The sequence below is a fragment of the Drosophila obscura genome, unplaced genomic scaffold, assembly GCF_018151105.1.
Source record: "Drosophila obscura isolate BZ-5 IFL unplaced genomic scaffold, ASM1815110v1 contig_193, whole genome shotgun sequence".
NCBI lineage: Eukaryota > Metazoa > Arthropoda > Insecta > Diptera > Drosophilidae > Drosophila > Drosophila obscura.
This window is the reverse complement of record NW_024542782.1, coordinates 957256-979758: the sequence shown is the minus strand read 5'-3', so window position 1 is coordinate 979758 and position 22503 is coordinate 957256. Positions and strand designations below refer to the sequence as shown.

At 43.0% G+C, this 22503-nt stretch overlaps 1 protein-coding gene across 1 annotated transcript in view; it reads left to right on the top strand.

Annotated features, from left to right (window-relative positions):
• LOC121404357 (alpha-N-acetylgalactosaminidase) overlaps positions 1–22503 on the top strand; it is a 136469-nt gene that overhangs the window by 24874 nt on the left and 89092 nt on the right. The window contains exon 2 of the mRNA XM_041593675.1: positions 14187–14618. Coding sequence (XP_041449609.1) covers positions 14187–14618 — 432 coding nt within the window. The remainder of the gene's footprint in view (positions 1–14186; positions 14619–22503) is intronic.

Genomic DNA, 22503 nt, shown 5'->3' with positions numbered 1-22503 from the left:
CTGCAGGGCTAATGATTAGGTAACCTTCTGTTACCGATCAGCCCGTCTGCACGCGCAGACTATAATTCGGCAATATATATTTATGTAAGAACCCTTCCCACATTCTGGAGTAGAAATAAGATATCTGTAAGACATTCATGGGAAAATCGAAGGCCGGCCGATCTATAAAAGGCACTGCCTTGCATGAAGAAAGGGGCAGTCCACCAGCCATCGTCGGAGGCAGTCCACCAGCCATCGTGGGAGGCAGTCAATCAGCCATCGCGAGAGTCAGTCAAATCAACATCCGCGTCGTAGTGCAAGTAAACATAACATAACCGGGTAGAATAATCATACGGAAGAATAAAGAAAACCATCGAAAACTAAAAGAACCAAAAAGTGTTGTGATTTCTATTTCAGTTTCTGGCAAAGTTCCTGGTTTCCCGATAAAGTCCTCGTGAATTAATATCTTGTAATTCAGACCCTAACAGACTGATGCATACCTCAGCCTGAAATAGGACATTACAAGTGTCAGCACCCAGGAAATAAAAATAGTTTTAAGCAACGCTCACAATTAATTAAGAACTCTCGACCAACAACTCTACACATTTTTGTCCACACAACAATTTTGACATTTCGCAATCGACGGTGCGCATGGTTTGCGTTATTTCACAATAAATCCAGCTAACATAAAATTATGAAAGGGTACCGACCCCAAATTCCGGGATCATAAGTTAGCAACTATTTCCGGGTGCCAGCTATATAAAAGGGCCAAGCACGGCCAAAGTCGGCACCCAGTCCAACGGCTCCAAGGCAAAGTAACTAGATCCGTGAGTTAAGTCATTATAAACAAATCAGAATTAAATAATAAAAGAACAACGCAAAGAACACCAACAAAAACAACCAACCACCGGCTCACAGGCCAAGTAACCAGATCCGCAAGTAATCCATCGTACACAAACCCACAAAGAATTAAGTAATAAAATAATAAACACCAGCAAAACCAAAAACCCACGATTTTCTTGAAGTATTTTTGTCAGCAACAAAACGCTCCTCCTGTGTCCTACCTCTCTTTCGGTCAGACAAGGCCGCTCCGAACCTAAAAGTTCCATCAATCTACAAATTGTCTTGTAGTGGACCCTGGACAGGCTGATGCTTACCTCAGCCTGAAATAGGATCCTCACAAGACGTATTTTTGTATCGCTCCGCCGTGAAAATCAATTAATCGCGATTAATCGTAAAATATTTCGCAAAAACCGCTCGGGGTAGGCATGAGTACTAGTAATCATTCTGCCCATGAATACCATCCAATCGTATAATAAAGATTAATAGAATTCATAGAAAAGAACAAATGTCAACGTATAAGAGCAACAGCTCAGTAAAGAGCACAAGCACTGTAACCAAAGCCAAAATGAGCCAAGCAACAAGACGATCGTCGGCTCTCGCCAGAAAAAAACAACGCGTACTTCTCTATACGCTCGCCAAAGGTAGCAGTACCAACAAAAACTGCATCACTGCAGGTGAACGAGGAGAGAGCACGCTCTCTCTCCCCTGTATTGCAAAGTTGGTCATGGAGTGCTCAGTGCCCATCCCTCGACTCGTACTGACTAACCAGCGATTTGCTAATATCGACAACAGCTACTACAATGCCCTCGCTCAAAACTGTGTCTTCGACCACAACAACGACAACAACCACAACAACAACCACTGCAATTGCTCAGCGCCCGATACTGTCGACCCACTGCGACAAGCCCCAACTCTCCCAACCAATAAGTTCAAAAAATGCTAACGGAGCGTTAATTCAGACTGGGCTCGATCGCTATGTGCAAATCAAAAGAAAATTGAGCCCACAAAATGTGAAGAACAACAATGCAGCTAAAATAACTAAAATAACCGAGAACACTGTGCCCCATAAGGCACTAGCAAACAATAGATTTGCGATACTAAGTGTCCCAAATGAAGATGAGATCGCCCAAACACCCAAGGCCAACAAATTAAGACCGCCACCTATTTATGTTGGACAGGCAAATTGTGCTGAACAGGTAAAAAAAAATAGCTGATACAATTGGTGCAAACAAAATCTATGTCACGTCCATTAAAAGAGGTAAACAATGACGAACAAAACTATCGATCAGTTGCGAAATACCGCGAAAATGAAAAAATTAATTACTACATCTACCACCTTAAAAGCATAGGATTACAAGTGGTTATCAAAGGAATCGAACAAACAGTGAGATAATAGATGGACTTAACGATAAGGGCTTCGAAGTCAAAATGGCTGTGAACATAATAAATAGAAATAAAATTCCCCAGCCAATGCTCAAAGTAGAACTGACACCTGAAAGTATGCATATAAGTAAAAATGAAGTTCATCCAATATACAAGCTTCAATACCTACTGCACCGTAGGATCACCGTTGAGGAACCACACAAACGAAATGGACCGGTCCAATGCACAAATTGCCAGGAATATGGACACACGAAAGCCTATTGCACTCTACGGGCAGTCTGCGTGGCATGTGGTGATGTTCATCTCACTGAGGCCTGCCCCGTAAATAAGGAGGACCCATCTGCCAAAAAATGTAGCAACTGTGGGGGAAACCATACTGCCAACTATAGAGGTTGTCCTGTCTATAAAGAATTGAAAAATCGCCTAAACCAACAAATAACTGCAGCTCGAAACCCGGTCGTCCGACAAAACTTAACATATATACCATCAACTACGACTCCAGGAGTTTCTTTTGCTCAGGCGTTAAGCTACAAAAACGGGTCGTACGCCTCAGTCTCTAAGCCGACACTTCAACCAACCACAGCTGGAATAATGCAGCATCAGGCATCAAATCAGATCCCAGAAATCTCTGCCCAACATACCCCTGCTAATCCATCCCAATTGCCTAGTGGAAATGAGTCAATGCTGGTAACTATAACAAAAACAATGGTAGCAATACAACAAACGATGCAGGAGCTTATGCGCAAACAAAATCTCCTCCTGGAGCTCCTAATCAAACAGAAGCCTGTTTAAATGGCCTGTTTAAATGGCCTGTTTAAATGCAAATGGTATTTCGCAGCACAAATGCGAGCTCTTACAGTTCCTCGCTCAACATGACATTGACGCCATGCTCATATCAGAGACTCACCTAACAAATAAAAACTATTTTCACCTCGATGGCTATAACTTCTATGCGACAAATCATCCCGATGGTAAGGTAGATGGAGGTACTGGCGTTCTGATCAAGAATCGCACTAGGCATTATCCATTGCCTTCATTTGCTACACCTTATCTACAGGCAACAGCAATTCATATTGAAATTCAGAGCGGCTACCTAAACATAGTCGCAGTCGCAGCACCACGCTTCTGCATTTCCGAAAATGAATTTGTAACATTCTTCGGCCTACTAGGTGTACCGATTTATAGCAGCCGGTGACTACAATGCCAAGCACACCCATTGGGGATCTAGACTTACCAACCCGAAAGGAAGAAAACTATATAACGATATAATAACGCCACGAAACAAGCTAGACTTTATCTATCCGGGCAAGTCCACATACTAACCTACAGATCCAAACAAGCAACCCGACTTGATGTATTTTGCAGTTACACGAAGTGTGCTGCAAGCTCAGATTAATGTAGATCACTTAACAGATCTATCATCTCGCCCATTCTACTTCACCTTTACGATCATCCACAGCTTTCGGAACGCCCACACGTTCTAACTTCAGACAAAACAGATTGGCTCAAATACAGGAAGTACATAAGCTCTCATATTGATAGCTGCCCAAACATTTATTGTAAAGATGACATTGATAGGTCAGTCGAAGCATTAGTATCCTTAATGTCACTGGCGGCAAAACACTCAACACCAATATTAGCACCTAATAAACTTTCCAACAGCAGTCGTATTTCTAGGCACATTGAAGTGCTGCTACGCGATAAAAGAAGGCTTTGCCTAGAGTGGCAAGCACACAGATCACCTGCCTCGAAAGAGCGGCTAAAAATAGCCAACCACCTACTACGCAGAGCCCTAGAAGATGAAAAAAACCGAGCTCAAAAATCCTATATGGAACAACTCTCCCCAACTAGCAACCGATTCCCACTGTGGAAAGCAAAATCAGGCGTATGCCCACCAATCGAGAGTGAATCACCTTTGCGTACACAAACAGGAGAGTGGGCTCGCAGCAACAAAGAGAAGGCAAACACATTTGCCGTCCATCTAGAAAACGTCTTCAAACCACACCCAGCAACAAATAGCTTTGTGCTCCCACCAACCAACAATCCCGAAGCTACTCCGCCTATCATATTCCAATCAAGAGAAGTCACAAGGGTCATTAAACACAATATCTCAAAGCAAAAGAAAGCTCCGGGCCACGATTTCATCTCCCCTAAAATGATCATAGAATTGCCGAGCTGTGCAGTGTATTTCCTTACTGTGAAATAAGTTACCGTTAATAAGTTAACGGACACTCCATTTGAATGGGAAACACGAACAAAGATGCAACAGCCATATGCTCGCGTGGACGCATCTGCAAACCCATGTATTTGACATAGAATGTTTGTGCTAGCTCCTACAAATCGTTGAGTGATGACTTCATGCAACCTTTGCATGACCGAAGCCATCAACTCCCATCTTTGTTTCAATTTAAGGGGAATGGGATCGTCCCAACCAGATTCTCTTTCTGACTGTCACCTAGTTGAAAATTAGCATTCCACTTCGTCAGCACAAATCCGGCTGGCTCTAGGATTTCAACTAGCTGTTGACGCAATATCCTTAGTTCGGATTTCGTGTCTGCGCCTGTAAGAAGATCGTCAACATAAAAATCTGAAGCAAGAGACTTTAAGCCATTAGAATGCGAATTTAAATGAGTGTCGCTTAGATACTTCAAGCACCTGACAGCAAGAAATGGTGCGCTGGCGGTGCCATCAGCTACCGTATTGAGACGAAACACTTGCAAGGGGTCCGAACTTTTACGTCTCCAAATAACACTAGTCAACACGATTTTTCCTCAAGGAACAAAACCAACTTTTTATTAAAGATTTGGGGCTTAGAAATGGTTTGATGATATTTTTTTTTTTTTCTATGGCAGAACTTTTTTTTGAAAAATTGTTTTTAAGCTTTTTTCAGAGGTAGCGATGGTTTTTTTTCACATAACTTTAGTATCTTACGTCTGGTTGTAAAGAACTTTGCTATTTTGAAAAGGTAAAGGTGCGAGCCCAACTGCCCATTGGGAACAAAGCAAACGAACAAGGGTTGTACATTTGGTACCTGATCGCGCTCCTTTGTTCCCAATGGGCAGTTGGGCTCGCAACCTTCAAAAAGGTATTTTTTGTTCATTTTTTCCATTTTTTAGGTTTAGTTAACGAATTTTAGCTCCAAAGTCTCTCCATAGATTTTAATGAGCGATACCTTAAACGACGCCAAATTAACGCACCTATACACAAAAAAATAGAGGACACAAGATATACTTTTTTTTCGACTTTTCCTGAGTTTTTAAAATCAAAATTTCGTAAAAAATACCGCACAAAAATCATAATTTTTGCATTTCAATGCTTTATATTTCCCAGACGGTAAGCTGAAATCACAAAGTATTCGGGCTTAACTTCTTGCTGTTTTGATAACCTTTTCAAAATAGCAAAGTTCTTTACAACCAGACGTAAGATACTAAAGTTATGTGAAAAAAACTATCGCTACCTCTGAAAAAAGCTTTAAAAAAAAATACCAGACTTCAAAAATTCTTCAAAAAAAAGTTCTGCCATAGAAAAAAAACCATAATTCTTTAAAAAATTTTAAATCCCCATATCTATCAGAAAAAGTCGGTTTGGATCCTTGAGGAAAAAAAAAGTTCGATTTTGTCGAGTAGTGTAATTAATTAGAATTTGCGCTGCGACCCATCAAGTTTGACTTGACGGTACATTTTTGTAATGTGTGCTGTAAGAGCGAATTTTGCGATTTCTTAGAAACGTTGCGTATAGGCACGGCTGGATGATTGCTCCAACCATGAGTAAAAACTTGAGCGAGACTTGACTCGTTGTTTAGCACGACGCATCGAACACCACTCTAAGCTTATTGGATGTACTTTGTGGTCGTTCCACGCATTGATACGGGATGAAACAATGCGGCTCTACCGGGATTGAATTTTCTATTGCAGTCATATGGCCTAACGACAGGTATTCCTCCATAAAGTCCATAAACATCGATTTTATGGCAGGTTTTTGGCAAAATCGCCTTTCTAAAGACAAAAATCGTTTTCTGGATGTCTCAAACGACGAACCGAGAGATGTCGGGCTAGACTTAAATGGCAAAGAAACTTGCAATTGACCGGAGGGTAGACGTGTGATAGTGTCGATAAAGGATTTTTCATGCATAGTTTCTTCGGGGGTATACAGGATGCATACTATGGATGCATTTGGAATATTTTCCAACTCCCAGAAACGTTTGACCAGGCTGTCGAGCGGGCAGGCTTCTTGAACTGTGCTCACCATAGAGCAAGCTTATGTGACTTGAGAGCCTTTGGACTTGCAACGTCCAGACACCACCCACCCAAAAACAGTGTTTTGTAGGGTTAGATCCTCTCTGCCCTGCTTTACTTGACCATTACTTAAGATATCGCAAAAGGCGTCTGCACCTAATAGAAAATCAAATTTTGGATCTGGATCTGTCAGCGGATAGCTCTCAGTACCATATATTAAGGAATCAGGTGGAACAGGCTTTTCTGTATGGTACGAGGAGATCGATTTTAAAATCACGAAATCTGCTACCATTTCGAATGGGTGTATGTGAGAGCAGATTGTGGTTTGCACAACTTGGTGTGCCGGTAAGCTGGACTTTCCAATACCTAACAAACTAATATCTTTTCTACGTAGTTCTCTCTAACTGTAGACTTTTTTGCTAATTCATCGGGGATAAAGTGCACTTGAGAACCAGAGTCCAACAATACTCTGGCTGGCTGATGTTGGCTTGAGCTGCCTTTAATGTCAACAACTTCTGTGGATTACTCCTGCGCCGACATGCTAGCGGAGATGGGAACCCTACTCGACACGCTGCTCAGCCGCCCGAAGGAAAAGAGACACATAAACATGATAATGAGGGACATGTTTACAAAAATGAAGGCCCTCCAAAAAGCGAGCGACGGTACTCTCCCAGCGAACCCCCAGAGTGCCCCTCCTGCGAGCGAAAGAAGGCAAAAGGAGTGGACAGGAAGCTGCAGACCTCCTCCTGCCCCACATGGGACATCGCCGCACAAAAGGAACCCATGGAAAAAGAACCAACGTGTAGTCCACTAGTTCGAACCCAGCGGAACGAGCCGTAGAATGCGCAATCCCAGGCAGTAGCGAGCACACAGGCTGGAAAAAGGCCGGTCCAAAGAAGCGAGATCGGAAACAACGCCGACCAGACGCACTGATTGTCGAGGCTAACGGTAAAACCTACAGCGAGGTTCTGTCTTTGGTCACCCGTAGAGACAACGGACAGCTGCAGGACCTGAGCAAAAGCGTCAACAATGTTCGCCGCATAATAGATTACAGCTCACAGAAAATCGTTGCTATTGGACAAATGAACGTTGTGTGCAAGGCATTTAAGTTTAAAAATGAATCTACTGGATTGTGTTGCGCGAGCGGTCAAATCAAATTGATACCATTGGAACCGCCACCAGAGCCACTACATTCATTGGTTTCAGGAAATGGGCCATATTCTTATAATTTTTTGACTCATATCCAGCAATATAATAATTTTTTTCAGATAACCTCATTTGTCGCAAAAAAAGTTAATCAAATCAATTTTATGACAATTTTCAAGATTCAGGGTCAAATATATCATCTTAAAGGTTATTATTGCCATCTCCAGATAGTGACTCAAAATTTTTGCAAATTTATTTTATATCCGATTCAGCAAGACAAGTCGATCAGCGTTGTGCACACATCAATTCAGCGAAAAAAACAATTGTGGAACAACTCCAAACGTTTTTCCATCAACATAACGAATTGGTTGCATTATTACGACGCCTGTAAGAGAACACGCCAGACATTTTAATGCGCCAACAATTGACGAAGGCGCTATTGTCGTCGTGGGTGAAAATTTAGAAAGCCCAGATATTGTTTTACATTGCAGCAATCAACTGCAGCGTGTATCCGAAACACATCGATCATATGATGCGTTACAATATCCTATCTTATTTTGGAAAGGTGAAGATGGGTATTATTTTTCAATGAAGATGATAAATCCAGTCACAGGTCTTGAAACTAATAAAAAAATTAATTCAATGTATTATTATTCATACAGACTGATGGTTCGGGAAAATGAGGACAATCATATATTAAAATGTCGGCGTCTATTCCACCAATATGCTGTGGATATGTACGTGAAAGTTGAAACGGAGCGATGGATATTTATCAGGTTGAACGTTCTGAAAAATACATTCATCTTCGGGATGCTATCAAATACACAGAATGTAGGTAGAACAACTATTTTCCCAGCAACAAACGTCGGAAGTCCGCGACATATGCATGAATACGCACACCAGATTTGTTTATAACGTTCAGATGCAATCCAAAGTGGACAGAAATTAGACATGAATTATTTCATGGCCAATCACCAATTGATCGCCACCGCAAGGGTGTTCAAAAGAAAGTTAAAATCACTCATGGATTACATTGTTAAGCATCCTGTATTCGGCGAAACGGGCTGTTGGATGTATTCAGTCGAATGACAAAAACGCGGATTGCCACATGCACACATTCTCATTTGGTTGGTAGAGAGAATAAGACCGGATAAAATCGACGTTGTGATATCTGCGGAAATTCCTAATAATGATCCAATCTTATTTGAGATTGTTACAAAAAATATGACTCATGGTCCCTGTGGAACATTAAATCAAAATTCTCTGTGTATGGTGAATGGAAAATGTTCAAAACGCTTTCCAAGACAATTAGTAGCAGAAACAATTAGTGGAAATAATGGTTACAAACTTTATCGCAGGCGATCCACTGACGACAACGGAAGGACAACAACAGTCAAAGTTAATCAGCATGACATTGAAGTTGATAATCATTGGGTTGTTCCGTTTTCGCCGTTACTCTCCAAAACATTTAAAGCACACATAAATGTAGAATATTGCCATTCCGTCAATCAATCAAATATATCTGCAAGTACGTGAACAAAGGTAGGGAAATGGCTGTGTTCAGAGTTGCTGCCGAAAATTCAAACTATGAGATAACTCATTTTCAAATGGGACGCTATGACAGTAGTAATGAGGCTATGTAGCGTATTTTTTCATTTTCAAAACATGAAAGATACCCCACTGTTGTTCATTTGGCCGTACATCTGGAAAATGGTCAAAGGGTGTACTTTACAACGATAAACGTATTACAACGAATTGAGAGGCCGCCATCGACAACATTGACCATCTTCTTTGAAATGTGCCAGAATGATGACTTTGCAAGAACACTGCTTTATTCCGAAATGCCACGAATCAATCATTAAAGAAATTTCAACGACGAAAACAAGGACAGCCGGTTCCAAATTACCAACAAGTATTCTCAACAGATGCACTAGGACGTCTTTACACAGTACATCCCAGCCAAGACGAGTGTTTTTATTTGCGTTTACTGTTAATCAATGTTCGTGGCCCAACATCATTCCAACATCTGCGAACTGTTAATGGCGTATTGTGCGGCATATACAGAGAAGCATGTCAACGTATAGGACTGCTCGAGAATGACACTCATTGGGATCACACTCTCGAAGATGCTGTGATTTCGTCAAATGCTATACAAATACTAACATTGTTTGCCATACTTTTTTCTACATGCTTCCTATCAACACCGATTAATTTATGGAACAAATATAAAGATCACATGGCCGAAGATATATATTACATCAGAAGCGTGTTAGAACCTTAAATGATAGTTTGCAAATAAATGAAGAAATGTACAATAAAGCAATAATATATAATTGAAGACATGTGCTTGATGTTTGCCAACAAAGTATTAATACAGTTAGGAATGACAGCGTCCAATCGCCAAATGCACGACGCATTTAATCAAGAGTTGAGACGCGAATCGAAATATGATTCCGAAGCATTTAAAGAAACCGTTCAAAGAAACGTTCCCCTTTTAAATGAGCAACAAAAATATGTCCACGGTACGCTAATGAAAGTAGTGAACGATGGAACTGGCGGATTTTTTTTTTTAGATGCTCCCGGTGGGACTGGGAAAACGTTTTTGATATCATTGATTTTGGCAACGATTCGAACGTTGTTGGAAGTCGGTCGAACAGCTCATTCCACACTCAAGTTGCCGTTGAACATGCAAATAAATGAACATGCACCAGCTTGCAACCTTTCAAGAAATTCTGCGATGGCCAAAGTGTTGCAACAGAGAAAATTATTAGTTTGGGATGAGCACACGATGGCACACAAAAAATCATTGGAAGCATTAGACCGCACGTTGAAAGATTCCCGAAAGAACCAAATCCGGTTTGGTGGTGCACTGATTTTATTAGCAGGAGATTTTCGCCAAACAGTACCAGTAATACCACGATCAACACCAGCCGACGAGCTTGTAAGATCTTATCTCAGGCTGGGATAGGCGTCAGTCTGTCCAGAGTCCTGAATTACAAGTTATTTATAATTCGCAGGACTTTATTTGGAAAACCAGGCACTCGGCCAGCAACTGAAATATAATTGGTTATTTGGAATCACAACACGTTTTGTTTAAGTTGAAGTTTTAATTTTTATCTTTATTAAATGTGTGTGAAGCGTGTTAATCCAAGTGAACTGCTAGCTAACTGCCATCTAACTTCTAGCGAACTGCAAACGAACTGCCTTAGTACAGGGAGAACTCCGATATATATAGCGTTTTCCTATTCTTAATAGGGCCAGTGCTGCTATGTATGGGACATTGCGTCGAGTCGGGCTTGGGTTTCGCTTTTTTGGTTGATCGGCATCTTTCCATGTTATTGGTTTTATTTTGCTGCTGGGGTGATTGCATTTCCTTGATGTTCGATGGCACGCGCGCTGAGTCTTCGGTTTTCCTGACTGCTGGCATATGCTGGTATATGCTGGCATATGCTGGCATATGCTGGCATATGCTGGCATATGCGCATATGCTGAGGTTGATTTCGTTGGGTGTTGACCTCGTCATTTGAGAGCTTTGGTTACTTGGTTTTGCTGTGGTGAAGGCCGGTTACATAATCTTGGCCCGCGCCTTTCCGCCGATTGGCCGTTTGGGATGTTTACCATGGGATCCATGGTTCGTTACATACTTATCGCATGTTTAAAGTCATCCGTTTTATGGAAAGACGATAAAGCGCTTAAATTAAATATAAACATGCGAGTCGAATTGCAGAACGAGCAATCTGGAGAAGTTTTTTACAAACAATTGCTAGATATTGGTAATGGTAAAATACCTGTTGACTCATTGTCTGGATACTTCACATTTCCTACCAATTTTTGTAACTTTACTGAAACAAAGACACAACTCGTCGAGAAGGTTTTCCCAAACATAGCTCAAAATTTTAAAAATCATTTATGGTTGAGCAAAAGAGCTATATTTGCTGCAAAAAACGTTGATGTCAATGAAATGAATTTCCAGATTCCAATAATATAGCTGGCGAATTAATAACATACAAATCGATTGATGATGTTGTCAACTATCCAACGGAGTTCTTAAATTCGATGGAACTTTCCCGGACTACCACCTCATAATCTGCAACTAAAGATCGGATCGGTAATTATTATGTTGTGGAATATAAACCAGCCACGTCTTTGTAATGGCACCCGACTTGCGGTGAAGAAATTAATGAACAACGTCATCGAAGCTACAATTCCACGGATTCCTTTGATTTCGAACGACATGCCATTCGACTTTAAACGGTTACAGTTTTCAAAGAGGCTAGCATTTGCAATGTTGATAAATAAATATCAAGGGCAGTCGCTAATTATTTGTTGCATTAATCTTGAAAATCAATGTTTTTCGCATGGCCAGTTCCCGAGTCGGAGTACCAACCAAACTATTTATATACGCGCAAGAGAAAAAAAACAAAGAATGTTGCTTATCATAAAGCATTTCAATAATAAACACTTTCTTTCTGAAATATTTTTTAGTTAATTATACCAGTTTGAAATCAATATTTATAGTTAAGACAGAACAACTTCTGTCGGGTACGCAAGAAATGATTTTCATGTGGAACAAACGGATAAAAAGGCGCAGCTGAAAAATTAGCTTACTGTCGGAAAATCGACAAACGGGTCGAGACGAAGGATGTCGATTGCTTGAACTCCTTTATTCAAGATCAAATCGCTGGAGAGCTGCATTCATACAATAAATCGTAACGCCAATCTTTGATAGTCTGTTGGATTAATCGTTTCATAATAGATTTTGTTTTTATACCTTTTTGTGTGAAAAATTGTTTTCTGAAAAAATTTTAATTTGTGTAAGTATATTTCTGGCATTTGAAAATGTGTGCATTTTAACCTGTGGTTTTTAAAGCTAAATGTCGAGACAATCAAATTTAGGCCGGCGAACGCGAAATGCGTCACAAGTCGTGCCTTCGAGGAGCCGTGAAAGTATCCAAGACATTTCATATCGCAATGAAAATAATCTTCTACGCACAGCAAGATCCTCTTCAGATCAACGGAGCAATGACAACAACAACTGCAAATGAACGTCGTGAAATATATAATCTACAATCTATACCGTCAGAGACAACTTCATGCCAACGTTTAATGTAAGGCAAACCATCGGCCTTAAGCATTCATTATACCGACGGCAAAACAAAGAATATTGTTTATCAAAGTATTGCAACAAATCAAATATGTCAATACATAAAAATTATCATTGTTTAATTTCGATGAATTCCTAAACATTAAGTTCATTTGGTAAGCAGCGAAGTGCGCGGGTCTGCTAGTAACAGCTAAAAATATACCGTGAGACAGGATTAAACAATTTTTCTCGTATATTTTTTTACTAAGTTGAATATGTAGAGAGATATTTTGAAAAAACTTTTCTCAAGAATCATATTTTTTAAAAGTGATAAAGTAATAGAAAACAGGGTTAAAAACAACATAAAAAATACCAAAAAAAAAAAACAAAAAAGTGAAGTTTTGCGTTTTTGAATAGGATTTTACATCAAAGTTAATGAAATTATACATCGATTAGGTAAATAGGTAACCGTTTACTAAATTTAGACTATAATATCTTTACGGAAATATATGGAAATGTGTTTTTATAGATATTTTTTTATCTAAGTGGACCTCGTCAGAGAAATGCCCATATATACTCGTCTGTAATCGGTATTCATTCTGTCAGATTTCCGAATATGATTCAGATTGGATCATTCTTATAGCCACAATAAAGAAATTAATTTTCAGTTTCTTACCCCGCCTCTCCAGAAACCCTGTGCAATGCAAAAACTTTCGTGGAGAAGATGTAGAATCTACATTGTAAATGTAAACGTAGATGACAGATATAGAAAAAAATGTTTAAATATAATATATTTTAAAATTTGACATATATTATAAGCTCACGTATTTATATACTGACTGAGTACGGGTATTAAAGTAGAGTCGCGTCCACAGAAGCGACTCACAGCGTTCTTTCTCGTTATATTTTATTATTCAATTTTTCCAGCCGAACCTCGCTTGGCTCCCCTTAGTTTTTGTTGTGTCTGCCCTGCCTGTTTTGTGGATGTGCCCACGAAATACCATCGGTTGCTTCTATAGTTTACATCTGTATTTCTTTTTTCGGATCTGAATACTCGTCTTTTTTCGAAAAAGGCATGAATTTACGAATATCAGATTTTGTCGACCAAATATTTCGTCGATATGATTCAGGCCGGTCGGGGAACGAACAGCAGCAAAAAAAATGTGTTTGACCAAAAAAAAAGGCGTGATATCTTTTCTATACGTTTCTATACGAATATCTTTCCTGATTTGACCGGTGATAATTTTTGTTGATCGTTGATATTCTAAATGCAGAGTCATAAATACTTCTCTTAATGTATTCATTACTACATACGATAAAAACTCGGCGGGATCATTATTATATCCTCAATGAATCATTTGAGACTCTTAATTCGAATAGATACATATGCCTCTGGATATTCCGATAGACAAATTGAGATTGATACGGCTCATTCTCAGCAGCACCTTTGATTTTTAGAAGCTGGATATGTAAAAAGTTAATTGTAAATACTTTTATGTATCTTTTATATTTACTAGATTCATTCAAGAGGCCTAAAATTTGGAATCTATGAGGATTATGGTAACTTTACATGCGCTGGATATCCAGGTATCATTGGATATGAACAAGAAGATGCATATCAGTTTGCTGAATGGAACGTTGATTATGTTAAATTAGATGGTTGCTATTCATTGCCAATTGAAATGGACTTAGGCTATTCCACATTCGGAAAACTGCTCAATAATACTGGAAAACCGATGGTATTTTCATGTAGCTGGCCTGTTTATCAAATATATGCCGGAATTCAACCAAATTTTTCTGCAGTGAGAACTTACTGCAACCTTTGGAGAAATTATGATGACATTCAAGATTCTTGGACGTCTGTTGAAAATATAATTGACTATTACGGAAATAATCAAGATTTATTAGCACCAAATGCGGGACCTGGACATTGGAATGATCCGGATATGGTAAAGTACATTCAGTAAATATCATTGTTTCGGACCACAGCTAGAATAAGCAGCTAAATCACCATAATTATCATAAATAAGCGCTGCCGTTCCTTCTTGCTAACAAAGAAAGAACATAGATATAGAAATATGTATGTATATGTGTATGATGCTGCGCTCTCCCTGGTAAAGTGGGTGCTCTGCACCTGCCGCTTCGGCTGTTGCTTTGATCGGCCGTCGTTGCCGTCGTTTAGTTGCCAATCACTCGCAGCCAATCACTCGCAGCTTAATTTGTATACCGAACCCCTCTTGCAAAAGAGCGAGCAATTGACTTTAGCTAGCCGCCGGTATAAATAAACATTATAAAGTTTTAACACGCTGTCCATCTGGCCATCGACGAGGGTGAGCCTCTTGGCTCAGCTGCCCTGCTAAAGGAGTTTTATGTTGATGATAAATCGTGCGTTTTGATTCTGGCCGTCCGGCATGGAGTGTTCGTTGAGCTGTCGAAAATCCACGCACATGCGCCATTTCCCATTCTTTTTGCGCACGAGTACGATTGGCGCGCTGTGAGGGCTACGGAAGGGCTCGATGAGACCTTTGGTTATCAATTGGTCCACTTGTTCATCGATGATTCGCATCATGGCCAGGTTTTTAGGATAGTATCGTTGCTTGATGGGTCGATTATCCCTCATGACGATGGTATGCTCGGCGATGTCTGAGGTGCCATGGAGGGTAGCTTCGGTAGCTCTTCGTCTAGAAATGCTTTAGTTTGTGGCGCTATGTCGGGTGGCCAAGGCTCTGGGGCTGGTTCCGACTCGTCCTCGATCTCGGGGTCAAAGTGTTGGTTCGGGGCTTCGGGTAGGATGGTGGTGTCAAACGCGCTGGGTTTTTTGATTTTGCGGGGGAGTTCGCTGATGTGGTACGATATTTTGGTATGCTGGATGTAGTACTCGTGTTATACTACAGCCAGACTGGTACGTGAACAGGTGAGTTGCGATGACGCCTCTGGTATCGCAACAACGACTTGTTTGGGCGACGATGATCTCAGACATGGCTCTATGCATGGCTCGGTGCATAGCGCTAAGAATCATGTTGGTACGCGGAAGGTACTCCAATGGGTTGGCGAAGATCTGTGTGGCGTCGGGCGTGGGTATGACAGGGCTGCGGTGGGTGCATCGTGGGGTCATCGTCCTGGTTTCCGGGCTCGCGTTGAGGGGATCTGTGCATATCAGTTCAATTATGGGCCCCGACCAGCGTGAGGTCAACGTGGATGTTTCCCTTGTTGCTGGGCTGTTGATCTGTTGCTGCCGTTGTCGGCGTCAATGTTGTTGTCTAGGTTCAGGGCTGATTTTCGTCTCTGAGGGTGTTTCTGTGTTCACTTTCTCCTTGGAGGAGATGGAACTTACGTGCTCTGTTGGTGGTCTTGGACCTGGGCTTCCTGTGTCGAGCGCCGGGTTCCAGTGCGTTAGTGCTTGTCTCGTGGGTGAGATTCTCGTAGTTTCTTTGGGATATGTGTCCCCTGTGGTTGGCCTAGGACGCGGTTGCTCCGTAGTGACCGTGGGACTCGTTTTCCCGGTTTCTTGATTGTTGTTTCGTGTTGTTGGCTTCGGCTTCATGGGGCTGGGCTGGGTGTGTTGTTCTTCGTGGCGATCCGGGTCGTTTTGTTCGTTGGGGTAGGTCGTGGTCGTGTGTTCGCTGAGGTTTGTATGGGTGTCATGTTGGCGTTGCTGGGTGCCGAAATCTTAGGGATAGGTTGCGGACGTATGACGGCCGCCGTTGGCTTCGGTTTCTGGTGTCGGGGTTCGTTGCCTTGTACTCTGTTGGTCGGAACGGTGTGGATATGTGGTGTGTGGCACTGATCTCGTAATTGTAGAAGTGTGGTACCGCACTGGATCGTTGTTTCAATGGCGCATAGGAAGTCCATGCCGACGATAGCTTGATCCAACATGTTTGGTAGGACAAGGAGGGATATTTGAACTTCTCTTTGATCCAGCCTGATGTGCGCCAGTAGAATCTGGGTGTTGGGTGTTTGGTGTTGCTGGGTGTTGTTGGCTAGTTGTCGGGCGAGGTTTGCACTGACAAAGCTTCGGGATGCCCCTGTGTGGACGGTGGCTTCCGTTGCCTGTCCTCCTATTGTTACCATTGCCACTATCCGGTTCTCGTTCATGTGTAGCGGGGTTTTTATTCGTGGGTCGGGTCAGACGTCGTTCCCGGCTGATCCGGTGTCAGTCGACGACTTGAGTCGTTTCCCGACGTGTTCTGGGGACAGCAATCGATGGTCCGTGTGCGTGGGATTTTGGCATTCGTATGCCGCATGCCCTTCTTCACCACACCGGCGACAGGCTAGGAGTGGGTTGGCGATGTGGGTCGTGATCATGCGACGTGCTACCTCGGGCTTTCCCGTACTCACTGGGTTTGATGGATGTCTCCTTGGTGAGTCTGCCGAGTCCCAATGAGGCTTCCGGAATGGTGTCCGATTGGAGTCGCCGCTCCTCTGCTCTATAGCCGGCCGTGCGTATCTGGGCGTGTGTCGTGGTGGTGCGATGTGCTCGGGATGGTCCGCTCTTGAATACTCTCGAACTCCGTGGCCAGCAGTGTAAGCTGTGACAAGTCTTGCAGTTCGTGGCGGCGCACGTACATCTGGTACGCTGGGAGGGCGTTGTCGTATATCCTGTTTAGCTCCTTTGCTGCGTCGTACCCGGCGTGGTGCATTAGTAGACGTATCTCGATGAGGAAATCTTTGAACAGTTCCCCCGCCACTTGCTTGTGGGCTCGGATCTGGTCTTCCAATTGTTCAAAATACCGTGGTGGCAAGAAGAACGTTAAGAATTCCTGGCGGAAATTTTCCCATGAAGAACTTTGTAGGCGGCTGGTGCGGAACCAACGGCTGGCACGGTCTGTGAGCTGGCTGCTGGCTTGTGTCCACCCCATACGAGAGGGCGCGTTCTTCGAGCAGTTTTATGAATGATAGAGGGTCATCTTGGCCGTCAAACTGGATTCCCTTCTTTCGGATGCATTCCGCCATTGGTGCAGCGTGATTGTAGTGGTGCCCTTCCATGGGTCGGTCGATCGCTGGCAAGGCCCTCGGTACGGGCGCTGGGTGGGTCTCTGTAGCTAGGTGAATTGGAAACGGGGCTGCTGGAGTACGGTATTCGGTGGCTGCGGGGACTCGTGATCCGGTCTTAGGATCCTTTTGACGAGTGTCGGATGGTCCAGGAGTAGTGGGCAGTGGTGACTTGGAGCGAGAGCGTGAGGCTGGTTTGGCATAGTGCCTCTCGAACTCTCCTAGGCGAACCCAGGCTTCTTGCGCGAGTGGCCCGGCGACTAGTGCTGCAAATTTCTTTCGGCGTTCATCGACCGTTCCTTCGCTGCCGAATCCGAATTCTTCGGCGAGGACTTCTAGTTCGTCCCGACGGAGTTTGTGGATCCAGCCGGTGCTGACCCCTGGATTGGAAAAGTGTCCCGCAGGGTATGCCTCCTCTGGTTGTTCATCGTCGTGATGTTCCATGTTGATTTCTGTTGATTTTTGGCACTGAGTCACTGTTGAACGCGTTTGTTTTCGCGCCCGGATTATGTAAGTGTGCGGATTTGTTATTGATTCAAATTTCCACGAAGTCCCTGATTTCGGTTTTCTTGAAGTTTCCACAAAAAATCCTTTAAAGTCCCTGCTCAGGCGACACTTGTAATGTCCTATCTAATTCTGAGGTATGCTTCAGTCTGTCCAGGGTCCTGAATTACAAGTTATTTATAATTCGCAGGACTTTATTTGGGAAACCAGGAACTTTGCCAGCAAGTGTTTGTTATTTGCCTGACTGCTACGGCTGGTGGACTTCCTGCCTACGATGGCTGGTGGACTCGCTGCCTGCGATGGCTGATTGACTGCCTCCTACGATGGCTGGTGGACTGCCTTTTTCTTCATGCAAGGCAGTGCCTTTTATAGATCGGGCGGCCCTCCATTTTCCCATGAATGTCTTACAGATATATTATTTCTACTCCAGAATGTGGGAAGGGTTCTTACATAAATATATATTGCCGAATTATAGTCTGCGCGTGCAGACGGGCTGATCGGTAACAGAAGGTTACCCAATCCTTAGCCCTGTAGTCAGAGTCCAGTATTCCCGGTAAGGAAAGTCGGAGACTGCTCACGGGCTCGCGCATGTGAGTGTCCAACGTCCCAGGTAAGGTGATCGATGTGCACCGGTACCGTGGGAAAGGAATTTTGCTGGTACTTCGCGTTTCTTGAACGGGATACCAGTGGGAAAAGAATGTAATTTGGGGAAATTTTAGGATTATTTAGTGTTACAGATATTTTTATACATATAAAGATATTGTCAACTTAAAAACAGGTGTTGCCTGTGTTGTGACGAACCATGGGGAACCATGGTTCGTTACAGTATCATTCTCGCTCTGTCGCTCTTTCGTTCTCAGGTTAATTTAATAACATCGAGACTCGCAAATAAGCTACAGGTTGATTCTCATCCGTATCACGTTCAAATTGCCGGTATTGGAGGGACAATTCTTTCTTAAAGCAATGCTGTAGACATCGCCATGCAATCCCAAGATGCAAGCTATCGCGGTTTTCTCTTTGCAATTATCACTGCCTCCATCACAGGAATGCAGCCCAACTTTGGCCTGGACGCAAAGGACTGGCCAATGCCTAATAATCATAAACAAGCTGACCGCAATTTCTCCAATTTCTCGATCTGTTAAAAGGTGCTGGTCTGTTTTTTGATCGGACTGTCTGAGTAATTGCCGAAATTGCAGAAGACAAAACTTGGCTGGAAAGTGTCAGGAAGCATTAATAGCTCTGGGAATAGGTGTACTGCGGTAGCAGTTGTTGAAGATTCCCCTGCCATTAACGCTGATGAGACTAAACTGTACGACACAGGTACTGTGCGGTTTTGGGAGGTAGATGCAGATTATTCGCTTTCATCAATTTCGGAGGAAGTCATTTACTGTGAACAGCATTAAGTTACGAACTACGAGCGCTTAGATTCCGAAACTTACACCGTGCGTTTGCCAACTAAATTCATTCTAGAGGAATTAGGAGAATCGTATTGACGCTAGATGTTCAGCAGCAAGCCAGATTTTAAAAGCACGCATTTTGTGATGTGAGCCAGGCAGCATATGGCGCCTGTGTATATATGCGCTCGAAGCTCTTGGAAATGCGTCATCAGTCATCTTTAATGAGCCAAGTAAAGAGTCTCACCTTTAACCTTTTGGCCGGTTACCTCACTTAAACCTCTGTGGTGCCGCGCTTCTATCGCACTTGGTTAGCGAGGTCTTGAGGATAGAAGCGCTCAATTGCAAATTCTATTGTTGGTCAGACTCCTCTGTGGTGCTTTCGTGACTGAAGGAAGAGTCTTCGAAATTCAACGTGTTCGTTGCCAACATGGTCGCTGCCATACAGCAGCTGACGCAGGGAATGGAATGGCATTATTTCCCGACCGCGTGTAATCCGGCTGACATAGCTTCCAATGTAGCCTCACCGCAGGAACTTTGGCAGTCGTCTCTGTGGAAGAAGGAATCGGAATTTCTGCGAATGGAGAAAGGTATTTCGCCTAGATCTTGTTTGCCCGAGAGAGACCTTAATGAAGTTCGGCAGAAGGCTTTGCTCACTTCGGCTCGAGTGGACATTTCGCGCACACTCAAGTATATCAACTCGTTTGGCACGATGAAACTAATTTTGGGCTATATTTAAAAATTCGTCAAAAGGATTGGGTCACCAAAGCTTACTGTTTGGTCTCCCAGCCGAGCATTATTTAGTATTTTTAGACAGTGGTGCAGCCTTAAAGTAATTCCTGTTGTTTTGAGGAGATGCTGGTTTGCACCCCACTTCGGCCCCTTTTGTAATTTATAAACATTAAAAACCAAAAAAAGAGCCTTTTGACTGCTTGTACTGTGCTTTTAGTTCTCGAACTTTTTATATAAACCTATCGATAGATTAGTGGTGAAATTTACAATGATATTTAAAAATAATAGTGTGTGACTTCAATGTCGTGATTTTAAGAGGTAGATATTCTAATATATTCAGATGGCGTTCTGCTGCGAACATGCTCCCCCCGTTGGAAGATACAAGCTTTCAACCGATGTGGTCTCGATTGGCAGAACGGCGATTTTGGCAATGGCTCTCTTGACCAGACCATTTTGTGTACGAATAATTGCTATTCTCACAATGCCGTCGTCACCAGTGATGACGCTGTCGACTCGACCAAGCGGCCACCTGAGCGGTGGTGCATTGTCCTCCTTGAGCAGCACGATGCTGCCGGCCTGAAGATTTTGCTTGGACGATCGCCATTTCCCGCGCTCTTGGAGCAACGACAAATACGATGTACTCCACTTCTTCCAAAATGATTGCTGCATGTGACATATTCGCTGCCAACGGCTGAGGCGACCTATGCTTAGGTGCGTTATGTCTGGCTCGTCGATAGTGGCATTGGCTTTGCCCCAGATGAAGTGTCCAGGCGTGAGTATCTCCAAATCATTCGGGTTTTCTGTAATAGAGCAAAGCGGTCTTGAATTAAGCATTGCGGATATTTGACAGATGAGAGTTCGGAATTCGTTGAATGAGAGAAGAGAATTTCCAACGACGCGGTAAAAGTGATATTTTGCTGACTTAACAGCAGCCTCCCACAATCCTCCAAAATGTGGCGAACGGGGCGGTATGAATTTCCAGTTGACTCCCAGTGCTATGCAATTGGAAACAATTTCATTGCGCTGTGGATCGCTTATAAACAGGTCGCGCAGTTCCTTCAGCTCATTTCGAGCACCCACGAAATTTGTGGCGTTGTCTGTCCATATTGTATGCGGTTTCCCTCGAAGGCTGATGAATCTCTTCAAGGCAGCGATAAACGATGACGTGGACAGGTCCTCTACCAACTCTAAATGCGTTGCTTTCGTTGCAAAGCATATAAAAATTGAGATGTAGCACTTCGTTGGTGAGCGATTCCTGACCTCTGATTTTACGTAGAAAGGACCGCAAAAGTCGATGCCAGTTACGTTAAACGTCGGACTTGGCTGCACACGCTCAGCTGGTAGCGGGGCCATGACTTGCTCCAGAAGCTTAGGTCGCATTCGAAAGCAGCGAACGCACTTGTTGATGATGTTCGAGACAGCCTTGAGACCTCCGATGGGCCAGTATCGCTGGCGGAGTGTTGCTAGAAGGAATTGCGGACCAGCATGAAGAAATTCCAAATGATAATGTGTGATTATAGCTGCTGTAACCGGGTGGCGTTTAGGCAACAATAACGGATGCTTTGCTTCATATTCCAAGTCTGAGTTCTGAAGGCGCCCGCCGATGCGCAAGAGTCCCTCAGCGTCCAACAGTGGGCACAAAGAACGAAGTTTGCTTCTTGTCGGAAGCGGCTTTTCTAAGCTGAGTGCTTTGTATTCCTCTGCGAAGTGCGTAAGTTGAATGTTTTTTATAAGTAAATGCGTTCCGCACTTGATCTCATTTGGAGTGAGTGGGCCTTTTGAATTCGTTGAATCAGATCTTTTTAGTGCTATAAATCGATACACGTATGCGAACGTACGCTGTAACTTGGCAAATGTGTTGTTAAATTTACAAGATGTCGATAGGTCCGTCTTCGTTGATAGTACCGGCGCTTTCTGGCGTCGCTCTGGAAGCTCAAAGGGATAGGCGACGTTTTGAGGCCAAGTCGAGCTAGCGGCCTGTATGAATGGGGGCCCATTATGCCATAGCTGTGAGTCCATAAGTTCCAGAGGTGTCCATCCACGTGATAAAATGTCCGCAGGGTTCAGCTGAGAGGGTACACGACGCCAGGTCATGCCCCCGGTTCGCTCCTGTATTTGTGATACCCTGTTGGATACAAAGACGTTAAACTTTGAAGGTGATTCACGAATCCATGCAAGCGCTACTGTTGAATCGGTCCAGCAATAATATTTG